This window comes from Camelina sativa, chromosome 2 (genome assembly GCF_000633955.1).
Source record: "Camelina sativa cultivar DH55 chromosome 2, Cs, whole genome shotgun sequence".
Taxonomy (NCBI): Eukaryota; Viridiplantae; Streptophyta; class Magnoliopsida; order Brassicales; family Brassicaceae; genus Camelina; species Camelina sativa.
The window spans coordinates 4,527,666-4,541,424 of NC_025686.1; the positions used below are offsets into that span (position 1 = coordinate 4,527,666).

Here is a 13,759-nt window from a genome sequence, read left to right on the forward strand (position 1 = left end):
CACTTATTTCTTTGATAGACGATGTTTTTTTTCTCCTCTATGCGTAGAATCACGGCATATGGCTCTAATTGTGCTTTATTGGAGATTTCATGTAAACTTGTCTCTTAAATCAACAGACTAATTAATAAATCGCATTATATGGGTGTCAAACCCGAGAATTCTTGATATAAAAGCATTAATCAACCCTTGGTCCCATTATATGGGTGTCAAACCCGAGAATTCTTGATATAAAAGCATTAATCAACCCTTGGTCCAAGGGAACTTCCACTAACCAAGAGGTTATGTGCCAAACTTCCATACATCCTTTTTACTTATTTTATACTCTTTCCGTTCTAATTTAGTTGTCTAGGATTTAATTTTTGTTTCATATTAGTTGTCGTTTTAGATTTTCAATGCAGATGTTTGATGAATATTCCAATCTTATCCCTGCTGCTTTAAAGTTTCAACCAATGAAAAAATTATAAAATATATTAATGAAGGGCAAAACATAAAATTTAATAGTTTCCTTAATTTGTGTGCAAAAACCTTAAACGACAGTTAAACTAGAACGGAGGGAGTATATTATGTTTGTAAAGAACAATATTCAGAGCTATTAGTAATTTAGTATAGCACCAAGTTATAAAAAATGTATCTAGTTTTCTTTTTCATAACTAGAAAACTTGAACATATTAAACGTTCGTTTCTATTATTAATAAAGTCGTAAATTAAATTAAGACAACTATTTGTGTGAGTTTTTTGGCACCCTCAATCAGCCAATATATTCAAGTAAGCACATCTAAAGACTAAAATGGAATGATTGTACTTTATTCCTTCACGCTTGTCCATGTGAACATATCTTATCCTTCAACAAATCCCTTTGTCACGGGCCAGACTTATATAACCATTATTTCTGAACCATCATTTACTCGCTACACATAATCTCACTCGCAGACAAAGTTTATGACGTTCATTTTCATGTGATAATTGTTTTAGTAATCTCAAATGGTTGGACTTACCAAATCATTCCGTATAATAGAGGTTACAGGATGGACAGATGGACTAGTTTGGATTTTTTTTTTTTTTTGGTTTAAAAGAAATATCCCTATCCAATAATTTCAGTGTTAGACTTGTCACAATTTATTATATGGTTTAACAAAAATTTGAAATTCATCTAACATTAAAATTTCTGGATACTATACGACCAATTGCAACTTAAGGTGTTCAAATAGATTCAATATTAAGGTGTTATAAAAACAAAATCGTCGTTGTTATATCTCTTTCGAATAATATGTTTCTATATTGAATGAGATGTACGTGGGATATATACTACTTTTATCCCTTTGCTGAATAAATAACAAGTTTGGTGTATTTTATCATCTTCGATTATTAAATATGGTCGAACATGCCAAAATGTGGTTCACGGGTAGTAGCTGCTGGAGAGATCGAGAATTTAGTTATTCCCTTCAACAGGCTAGTAACAATATGATAATCATCATGCCATATAATTCTTTATAAAATTGATTGGTCGATTATATTCTAATTATCTTATTTTTTATAATGAATTCCTTTTTGATTAACTAGATAGTATTTCTAAAAGACGTGAAAAATGAAAGAAGTTGCTAGTAATAATATTTTGGTGATCATCTTCTTGTTGATTAAGGCGAAGTTAAATTTTACTGAACATAACAATTTTTATGTCACCAGGAGATTGAGTTATGTTTCCATCTGAAATCTTTCAGGTAATATAAAATAAGTAAATGTGTAGTAAATCTTTCTGTAATAATGGCATATAATCAATGATCAAATAGAATAATCAAGTGGAAACGAAGTTGAATATTTTTCTTTTTGAAAGTTGACCCGATATTAATGGGAAGTACAAAGATTTGATTCACATAAACGATCGATAGTAAAATACTATAAATATGATGCTTAGGTTTTCATGCATTTGACTATTTGTTACCAAAAAAACATGAACCGCACTTCATAATATTCGTTCACAAATAATAATCGAAACTCGCCACAACTTAATTAAGTTCACATATACAATGAAAGAAAGTGATGTTGTAGCTAGCTCTCATCGGGTTAGAATCTAAAAATGAAAAAAAAAAAAAGAATTTGAAATTAAGAAAAAATTGATTTTGAAGATCAAAGAAAGAACATAGGATTGATTTGATTTTGGAAATAGGCTCTTTTCTTGTAGCGTGTTCTTTCGAATTCTCGTCTGGTCAGAAATTTAAAATGAAAGAAAATGATTCTTTAATTAGTTCTCAACAGGTCAGAATTCAAAAGAGAGAAAAAGAAAGTGACTTAAATCCAGACTTTGATAAAATTTATTTCACAAATCAAATTAGGTGAGGTTATAAGAGCTAGTAATTATTCTTTTTAATCCTCGACGGGCTAATGAATCAGAATTTGAAATAAACGAAAAGATTAAAAAAAAATAAAGAAGAGAAATTGTGAATTCAAAAATTAAGTGTTTCAAGAATCTAATATTATTGGTTGGGACAAAAATCCTAAAGTTTAATCTATTCATTGTTAATAGGTTTTGAATCGGAAACACATACGTTCTAATATGGTGTTATAGTCCGACATATGCTAACCCAAATCAAACCAAAATAATGATCAATTTTTGACTTATTACGAATAGATTTTGATTTTATGATATTAAATATAGCGCTATATATAGTTCACATATTAATATTTATATTCTTGGTTAAAAAAACCATTTATATTAGTTAAGTACTCTTTTGTAGTTTCGTTTGAGATTTAACCAGCTTTTAGATTTGCCGTGCTTACAGGTAAGAGGAAAGGGCAATTGCCCTAAGCCACCAAAAATTAAAAATTTGTTAGGTCACATTTTTTTTCTATCTAGACTTATGTGTTTAAATTGATAAAATAAATGTGTATGTAAAGTGGGTTTTTTTGGTTTGAGCAGCCCATGACAATATTAATAAATCTAATATATAAGAAAATTTCTACACATGTTTTATACTCTAAATCTAATAACAATAATACTAATGGAAGATAATCTTATTGTATAAAGCTTAGTTTTTTCAGTTAGTAATTCATATAATCGCGACATGTGTCAAGTATATCGAGAATATTCTGACACATGTGAATATTTTAAATTTATAGAAAAATGAAAAAAATCCTAAAAATAAAAAGATTATAATTAATATTTTTGTAAAGTATGTAAAACCAAAAGTAATTTATTATATGACTAAATCTAATAGGAAATTTATCTATTAAATTACTAATTTTAATAGAAAAATATGCAATTAATAAGAAAAATATGTGCAATTAATAAGAAAAATATATGTACTTTAATTGCAATTATTATTTGTTATAAACATATAGTAAAAAGAAATTTATACAGAAAAGTGATTAAAATATACAAATTTCATGTGTTAAAATTAGTAATTAAAATAATATAAGAAAATTATGAGAATCAAAATAAAAGATTAATGTAATTTTCTTAAATTTTTCAATCGATGAATAATTTGATAGCATATTTAATATAATTTTATATAATTACATGGATGATTTAACTTATTTTTCTAATTTTAATATTTAGAATTTGTCGTATACGTGGGATTTAATCTTGTTAAGAATAAAGGAAACTACTCGTGGGTTTAAGAATAGTGATTAGTGAACAATTGATAACCTATTTTTCTCACGATTATTCACCATGTCTGTGTCGTCTACTCAACTCATAAACTTTTTTTGCTTCACCTTTCTTTAGCTATCATATCTATAAAAAGAGAATTGGTTTTAGAGCTTGATTATGTGAGTTTGGTGAATGATTTTTTAGGAGAAAATGATAGAAAAATTGTGGTTTAGAATATTTTTTCTTTCACCGTTATTGTCTTTAAAATATATATTTTTTTTATATTTCTAATAATAAAAGCCACATTTTATTTACCCGCTCTAAGCCACAATTTGCCTTAGTACGGCACTGAGTCCGATGAGGTCATTGTGAGGTCTGTCTTTAAAGGCAATTTCAAGTGTTTATAGTGTTTTGAACGACAGACTTAGCATTTGAAACGGTCGGCATTTTGGTAAATAACTTCTATTAAGCATGTTCTAGAGTTCAGAGTACGTAGCTTATTCTAAATAAGGATATATTACTACAGTTAACTTTCCATTAATTATTTTACCATAATTATCTTTCTATAGCTCATTCCCCGCACATACACTGTAGGTTGGTGAAGTTATTGAGAATTTGTATTAGGAAAAATGTCTAAAAAAACAAGAACTTTCATATTTGAGAAGAAAAAAAATAAGAATTTTCAAAATGTCATTTAAATTCTAAAGTTTTCGTTGACTTTTAAATAAAATAGTTAATTTTTGTTCACTTGACCATTTAAACCATAACATTAAGTTTTTGTTAAAACGATGATGACGAGGGGATTAACTTCCCGTTAAAATTTAATCTACGTTTTACTTAGATATATAGAAGTTGTTTATATACATTTATGAATATGTTGGTGTGGCCTACTGGTAATGTATATGTTACATTTTTATCTGAGTAAACTTTGTGTTCGATACGTAAGTGATGTAGTATTTTTTTTCTTTTTCTTTAGTTTGTTTCTCTAAGCCTAGCCCCAATACAGTGGAGACACAGTTGACCCCAACGCCAATTCCAAGTCGGATTTAGTCTCTTCCGGGGTCACATTGGGCCATATAGGGATCGAACCCTCGTTTCCTTGAACAATCGAAACATAAACATTACCGGTAGGCCACAACAACATTCACAAAAATGTATATTAACAATTTATCTATATATCTAATTAAATCGTAGATTGATATTTAATGGAGATTAAACTCCGTCATTATCGTTTTAACGGAAACTTAATGTCAAGCTTTAAATGGCCGAGTCAACTAAACTTAGTTATTTTATTTAAAAGTCAATAAAATTTTTAAGATTTAAAGGACACTTTGAAAGTTCATGTTTTTTTTGTTTTTGACATTTTTTCCAATTTGTATTAGTCGGTATTTATAGGGTGAGTGGGCAAATGAGTAACAAGACTGTGTTAGACTGAGTACTTAGGGTTATAACTTATAAGTATGATATATGTATGTAAAAGCAAAATGATCAATAATATGTATGTGTACCGACCATGTGGTAATAAGCCCTAGCAGGCGATCTGAAGGAACGAGTTTGCAACGAAGTGTGAAGTATACAGTTTCCAATATTGGGGCTCTTTCATTTGCTATGTTAAAATTTAATTATAATCAGAAGTGAAATTTTTGCCCAAAAAAAAAAAAGTAAGTGAATTTATTAATCGAGTTCGAAAGACACGGTTACAAAGAAGAGATGGAGGAACAATAAAGCAAAGGAGTACATATTTGCCGATAACACAGTCACAGACAAACCGATTATCCATTATTGCATGAGAACGTACGTTTATTTAAAACAGTTCAAGAAAAATACAAAAATAAAAATAATAATCACCTTAAATAAAACAAGAATTTAAGAAAGTAGATTCCAAGACTTCATAAGTATTCAACTTAGGCACACTGGAAGTTCGTTGGAGCTTTTCTACCACAAACATTAAGGAGTACGCTGAGATTGACGGGAAGGTTAATGTTGATTCCAAGAATGTTAACCTTGAGCAAAGTGCAGAGGCAGGCTGCAGCCTCAAGGTCAGCCAAGCCTTGGATGAGGGAGCAGCATGGCTTTACAGGTGGGTTTCCCAATGTTAAGTCAACTAGCTTGAGCACATTGGCGCAAACACCGAGCTGTAGAGAATCTTTAGGACAAGACCCTGTGCTTGGGGTGGTCGCAGAGGTGAGAGTGAAGAAGAGGAGGTTGAGGGAAAGGAAAAGTGCAAGGGAGGTTCTTGGAGCCATTTGTTTGTGGAGGTGAAAAGGCTCAAGAAGTAGTAGTGAGTTTAAGTTTGTTTGAGATTGATGGAGAGAAATGTTAAGCGTTTAGTGGGTATTTATAGTGTTTTCATTAGGAAAGAAATGTGAAGGTTTAATTAATAATCTATATACTTATTTAAGAAACCGTTTAAACAAATAACCCTACTCTATATAAAATATTACACAAAATGCCACTGTATTTTAATACAAAATATAATAACAGAATCTTAATATTAATTTGTTGTAACCTGAAAATGATTATCCAAAAAAATAGTAATTATTAATCTATTAGATTACAAGAAATTATTAATAAAATAATTTCGAAATTATTTAATAAAATAATAATAAAATTATTTCGAAATTATGTAATAAAATTAAACAGATTCTATTTATTGTTTCAAAAATCTTAGGAAATAATAACAAACTATTTAGAAAACTATAAAACTTAAATTTATTTATAAAACTAAGATTAAATATTTACATATCTAAATCATTTAATAATAACAAATATATATTAAAATTAGGATACAACATTGTTTATATTTTTAAAATATATCTATATAATTATTTAAGCTATGTTGTTAAAAATTTAATCAGTTCTGATGTGATATATTACGAAAATGCTATTATATTTTAATTATTCAAATAACTTACAAAAGAAAAGTTTAGATTTGTTTACAAAATAATAAAACTCTATTTATTGTTTCATAAATCTTAAAAAATAATAACAAACTATTTAATTGGCTAGAACTTAATTGTTTATACACAATATTCACTATATAAACAATACTAAGTGTATAATGTTGATAATATACATAACCTAATTGTAATTTTCACCTATAAAATTAATATATAACATGTTATTCCAATAACTTCAATTTGTAAATTTGGTATATTAAGATCTCTAAACACGATCACATCAATTTGTAATACTAAATCATGGGTCAATATATGTTTTGTTGGATTTTTTAGCTTTACCGAATGTATAATTAACGAATTTGATATTGCACCAAACCAAAATAGTAGTACCAACTACGGGTCGAAATCAGAGTATGACCTTAAGTAAATTAAATATATAATTTTATAAAATGTATAAAATTAATATATTTTCTATTATATTATTTTGTAACAAACAAATCCAAAATTACATAAATATTTGCTCACGCTGGTAACATTATTCTACAAAATATTAACGTGTATTTATGAGTCGGGTAATAAAACGGGTAATGAGACGGGTAACGGGATGCTAAAAAATTAAATTAATATCTGATACTCGATCATTATTCACGGATAATATAATTATTATACCCTTCACTCGATCCTAAAGCTGCGGGTACCTTTTTTCGGGACGGATACAAACCGAAAAATGGGTCGAATACGGGTATCGGTAGTAGTTTTCAGGCCTACCTATTAGTAGTTTAATATGAATCAAAACTCACCATATAGTACTATATTATATAACATGTAAATGAATGATACAACATAAACATAATATTAACAAATAACAAAATAAATAAAAAAATTTCCCGCGCTACCAGCGCGGGTTATTATCTAGTTTGTCTTTAATAGTGGATTAGTTGACTAATATCTTTTTATAGATATAGTTTGATTATTAAGGACAACTTACTTGTCATCAACTCATCATTGTTAGCTGGTAATCTCTAAGAGTATATATATCGTTCTAATTTTAATTAACAACTTAGTTGGTGACATGGGCCTTCACGATTATTAAAAGTATAATCAAATATACTGTTTTATTTCAGAAATTAATTGTGCAAAGTCTCACAAATTGGTTATCACCCTTATAACTTTATACTAGGATATATCCCGTGCTTAAAGCACGGGTCAACATTTTAAAAAAAAATTATAATATAATAATAAAAATTATTGTTTTATTTTATTTTTTAAATTTTTTTTATTTGAGATAATATTTAGTTTTAATCATTATGTTAATTTATTAATCTATTTGAATACTATTATTTTAGAATATTATAGTATTTTATTTTTGACGTATTATTACAGTTTTATATTGTTTATTTGTTGTATTTTCATCATATTTTGTGAAATATAAAATAGTAATTTTAATATTATAATTGTGAGTAAATAAAAATTAGTAATTTATCATCTATATAAATTTAATTTTACCAACCCGCCAATGTGGAAATTAAAACACATATTTTCATACATTGAGTAATATATCTTCGTTTAAAAAATTCAAATCACAACATATGCAGAAAAATATGCATTTTATTAATTATAAGTATTATATGAAAGTTCTAAACAATTTGTAAATAAAATAAAATAACAATGATAGGAGAATCATAATTTGAAATCTTAACAAAATCTTCGAATTTAGTTATTAAAAATAATTGTATTGTATACTTGGATATAAAATCTTAGTTTTTAAAATTCTGATTGGTTAATATATATTTTTTTAAAAAATAATTAGTAATTTCGTCCATAATTTATTAGAGAGAGAAAATATTATTTTAGATTTTTTTAGATTTTTTAATATTTGATATGTGAATGTTTTTTATTTTTAATTTAATTATATTTATTTAAATTAGTTAATTAAGCTTAATTAATTTTTTCTAATGGCAATTGAATGTAATTTTTTACACATTTTAAGGTTAGTTTTATATTTGTACTTCTCAATTAATATAGTAGGATTTGTACTTCTCAATTAATATAGTAGGATATCCAAATATCCATACCCAAATGACACGACTTGCTTGAAGTACCTTCTTTTTTATTATTATTATTTTAAAAAAAAAACTTAATTGTTTTGAAGCATAATACTTGTCATCATGTTTCTTTCTTGCTATTTATGAGATAAATTACCATCTAAAGCCTTAATTAGACATATATCATGTGGCTATTTCAAAACATGAGCAATTTTCTAATTAGAATACATAACTACTTATTATTATTATTATTATTATTATTATTATTATTATTATTATTATTATTATTATTATTATTATTATTATTATTATTATTATTATTATTATTATATAATATAGAGGTTTTATGCTGAATTTCCAAACATCCTTTTAGACTAAGGCCAACCTTTAATAATTTACGCGTATATTTTTTTGAATATAATGTTAAATTAGATTCAAAGAAAAAATAACGTTGGTAAAACTAGTGCAGCGTATATTTGATTACAAAAGCTAAAGATTTAGATAGAAAAAAAAAAAAGAAAACCACAAATCACAGCCTAGTACTCAACCATAAGAGCAAGCCCTCGTCGTACCTTTGGTCTCCCATCTGCTGAAGAGCTAAGAATTGATTTCGAATTTGTTGTTCTATGTGCTTTACTAGTTGGCCTGCAATAATTTACGCGTATTAGCTATCACTCTATTTTGTTTTCTTAAATTACATATTTTTATTATTTTTATTTTATTTAGAACGAGAACATGTTAATGATCTAATTCCAAAAGTCATTAGAACTAACAACCTTTAAATTTTTGCATGAGATTTTTACCAGTTGAGCTATACACTCTTGATCACACTTCTATTGCTACCTTAACATTTCTGTTCTTACCTTAATAAAGAACAATTATTCCGAGTGTAATTAGTATAGGACCAAGTTATAATTAAGCAAATATATTACGTACATTGCAAGTGTGTTTTGGGCACCCTCGGCCAATGTACTTAGCACATATAAAGACTAGAATGAAATTATTGTTCTTTAATCCTTCACGCTGTCCATATGAACATATCTTATCCTTCAACAGATTTCTATGTCACGGGGTAGATTTATATCACCATTATTTCCAAAACAACACTTAGTCTACACATAATCTCACACAAAGACAGAGTTTATGACTTCATCTTCATGTGATAATCGTTTAGTAATCTCAAATGGTGGGACGACCTATCAAATCATTACGTATAACAGATAGACTAGTTTGGATTTTTTTTTTTTTTTTGGGTTAAAATATAGAAATATCTCAAATGTATTTTTTCATTGTATAGACTTGCCCCACTTTATGAGATGGTTAAACACAAATTTGAGATAAAAAGGTCAATTTGATAGTTTGGAACAAAAAAAATCCAAACTGTAACACCTTGATTTCAGGAATTATGGTGATGCATGCAGAAAGATTTAAAAAATTGATTTGGTCATCTATATCGCTAAAATATACTTATCTTTTTGGTAAACTATTCCGGAAAAACTCCATAATTAAGCGTACTTGAATTACAACAATTTCAAAATGGGTGACTTTTCAAAAAGTGATTGTCGACACCGTATAAGTGATTCAAAGTTTGTAGGATCGGTAAAGAAGCTTTTAAAACCTTCCAAATGTAGCATACTCACCATCAGATCAGGGTGGATACACGGCCGATAGAAGACGTGAAGCAAATTAAGAAAGGTGGCAGTAGAGATGTTTCAAAAACTCACTTTGAGGTCTGTTTTCTATTTCCAAAATATTTCAGAAACAAAAACTCTTGTAAACACGTAAAGATGTTTACAAGCTCTAATTAGCACTATTTTTTTATTTGAAAACACGATAGAAACTCTCATTTCCGTTTGGGAATGCGAGGGAAAATTTTAACAAAAATTATTTAAAAATATTTTGATTTATGATACGTATAGTATATACTTGTGTACCTAAAAAACCTAACTAATTTAATTTAAGATACACATACAAGAATATATGATATTTAAAAGCCTATAATTGTGGATTTTAGAGTTTTAATATTTTTCTTTTAGTTAAACTATGTAATATTTATAGTTTTAGATTTACTTGTTGTATTAAACATTTTTTCTTTATCATGGTTTGATGTTTGGTTATTTAGGATATATATATCCCCTATATAATATTACAGAAGTACACAAACTTTTTTGTAGACTATATAATATTTATAGGTTGGTTATAAAATAGGTTAGAGATTAAATATAAGTTGTTTACATAAAAAAGTTATTGATTAATTGGTCAATCCGTAAGCTATATGAATACAATTAAGAATATCATAAAGAATCCTCTTAAAGAGAATATCCCAATGATTTATACAATTTACAAAAATAAAATCTGTATTATTCCATGTATTGTTACACCATATATACTGTTAGGCATAAAAATATACGGTTATGCGTAAAAATAAATAAAATCTTGGCAATTAATCATATTTAATCGTGATTTCTGAAATTTTATTGTGCAGTTCAAAATAAAAGCTTACCTAACACCCTTTCAAACTTTTAATATAAATTATTCAGATCTCAATTTACCAAAATACATCGCTCATATTCATACAAAAAAAAATGACAATCGTTTCTCAGTTTACAATGCTAAACCGTCTGAAACTCTACAAAAATTCATGGTGTACTGCAAGTTAAAATATTACAGGACGGAGTTATATGATTTTACGTGTTTGAGTAGATACTAATATAAATCTAAAATTTCATTAATTCGTTGCTACACGGGTAAAACATCATTTCATTATTTTGCTAATAATATAAATATTAAATTAATAGACATATCTAATTAAGTTGATTAAATTAATATTGTAGCAAAAAGTTAATATGCGGTCTATTGTGGGTTAAATCGTAGAATTAACAATCAAAATACAATATATAATTTTAAACACTAAACAATTCAAAAAAAATTAACAAACAATTTTTTATATCAAATTAATTCGTAGTATACCGCGGGTCAAAATCTATACAAAATATATGTTCTTTCCATAAGTCATATTCAACATATGATTTAATAGCATAATTTTTCATCAAAAAAAGAAAAAAAAACACTTTTAAAACAAATAAAACAATCACGTATATGATGCTTTAAATAAAAATTACAAAACAAACAAAACAAATTTCAATCTCTGATCTAGCACGGTCCATCTAAATATGATTTTTGCATAATGTTTTAACAACAACTTTTTACAAACAATCACATAAATTATATTTTATATAAAAATTATATAAAAGAAATTTCAATTTGTGCTATAGCACGAGTCCTAATCTAGTATATATATATATATATATATATATATATATAATGTTATAGATATACATTTCTAAAACGTATCATTGTTCTAATTTCATAAAAAAATAGTTTTCGTTAACTTTTGAAATTTTCAATGTCTTATATCCATTTCTGTTTTCATGCAATATAGTTTACATATGCGAAAGTTGCAACTACGGTAGGACAGCCATGCCCAATATGGATTGTTATAAAAATAATTGCAAGAACTAAAATCAAAATTTATTCAATATTGAGTTGTAATAACGATCAAATCATTGTTGTTATTTCTATTCCGGATATAATATGTTTCTATATTGAATGAGATGTATGTGCGAGATCCTACTATTTTATCCTTTTGCTGAATAAATAACTTATTGTTTCGTGTATAGTGGTGTCTATCTTGTCATATTTGGATTATAAAATACGGTCGAATTACATGCCAAAATGTGGTTCACGGGTAGTAGCTAGCTACAGCCTATAGGAGAGATGGAGAATGTAGTTATTCCTTCGACAGGCTAGTAACAATATGATAATCATCATGCCATATTATTCTTTTTTTAATAAATTGATCAATTGATTGGTCAATTATATTCTTTTTTCTTCTAATAATGAATTTCTCTTTAGTTAACTACATAGTAGTTCTAAAAGAAGTGAAAAATGAAAAAAGTTGGTATGGTTCAAATAGTTTAAACCAAGTAATATGTTGTGGTGAATGCATGGTGATTATCGTCTTCTTGTCTCTTAAGAAAATCCTATCAAAAGGCAAAGTTATTTTTATGTTTAAGTTACCATATGGTTATAGGAGATTAACAAATGTTTCCATATGAATTCTTTCAGTTAATAGAAGATAAGTAAAAAGATGCGTACAATATAAATTTTAAAACATATTTCTGTACAATATAAAACCTAGAAAATCAATGATCAAAAACAATCATCAAGTTACAACGAAGTTGAACTTTTTCTGTATATTTTTCTTTTTGAGTGAAAGTTGACCCGAAATTCATGGGATGTGCAACGATTTGATTCACATAAACGATAGTACAAAATAAATTATGATGCTTAGGTTTTCAGAGATGTTACTTGTTACCAAAAAATCATGCTTCGCATTTCATAATATTCGTTAACAAATCATAATTAACCCAAACTCGCCCACAACGTAAGTTCAGATATTCAATAGAGTATTGGTGTTCATTTGAATTCTCATCAGGTCAGAAATTTAAGGTGAAAGAAAATAAGTCTTAGTTCCCAACAGGTCAGAATTCAAATATGAAAGAAAAATAATTTTAAAAACTAAAAAAAAAATGAAATTCGAAAACCAGAAAGAAAGATATAATTTAGATCCAAACTTTGATAAAATTTAATTCACAAATCAAATCACGTCAGGTTAAAAGAGCTAGTAATTATTCATTGGTTTTGAATCAGAAATTCATATAGTGTTATAGTTTGACATATGCTAACCCATATCAAACAGAAATTTCCTAACCCAAAATTAATTCAATCGGTTGAAACTGATCTTACCAAACTGAACCAAACTTAGTGTTATAATTCTGGCGAGGTTATAGCTTGAAGAGACTCCTAAAATATTATATAAAAAACAATAATCAATTTATTGATTACTAATAGATTTTGACTATGAAACTTATAAAGCAAACAATATGTATAAATACTACAATCATAATCCAAACTCCCTACCCTACATGTGTATATATAGTTCACATATAAAACATTCATATGCTCAAGTTAATTTACTCTTTTTTTTTCTTTTTTTTTTGGTAAAACGTTAATTTACTCTTCGTTTGAGGTTTAATCGGCTTTTGGGTTTAGTCCGTCGATCTTATTGTGAGGTCCGACTTTAAAATCAAAGATGCGTACCAACTGAAAATAATTCGCATTTTGGTAACTTCTATGTAGAAGTTCAGAGTACGTAGCTTATTCTA

The 13,759-nt window shown here is 27.0% G+C and overlaps 1 protein-coding gene across 1 annotated transcript; it reads right to left on the reverse strand.

Annotated features, from left to right (window-relative positions):
• LOC104717452 (putative lipid-binding protein AIR1B) lies at positions 5,244 to 5,885 on the reverse strand. Its single transcript, XM_010435023.1, has one exon. It carries the CDS (start codon positions 5,830 to 5,832, stop codon positions 5,491 to 5,493), a length of 342 nt encoding a protein of 113 aa, XP_010433325.1. The 5' UTR covers positions 5,833 to 5,885; the 3' UTR covers positions 5,244 to 5,490.

Excerpts from the sequence above, each read along its gene's own strand:
- LOC104717452 (XM_010435023.1), bottom strand. The coding sequence starts at position 5,832 with ATGGCTCCAAGAACCTCCCTTGCACTTTTCCTTTCCCTCAACCTCCTC.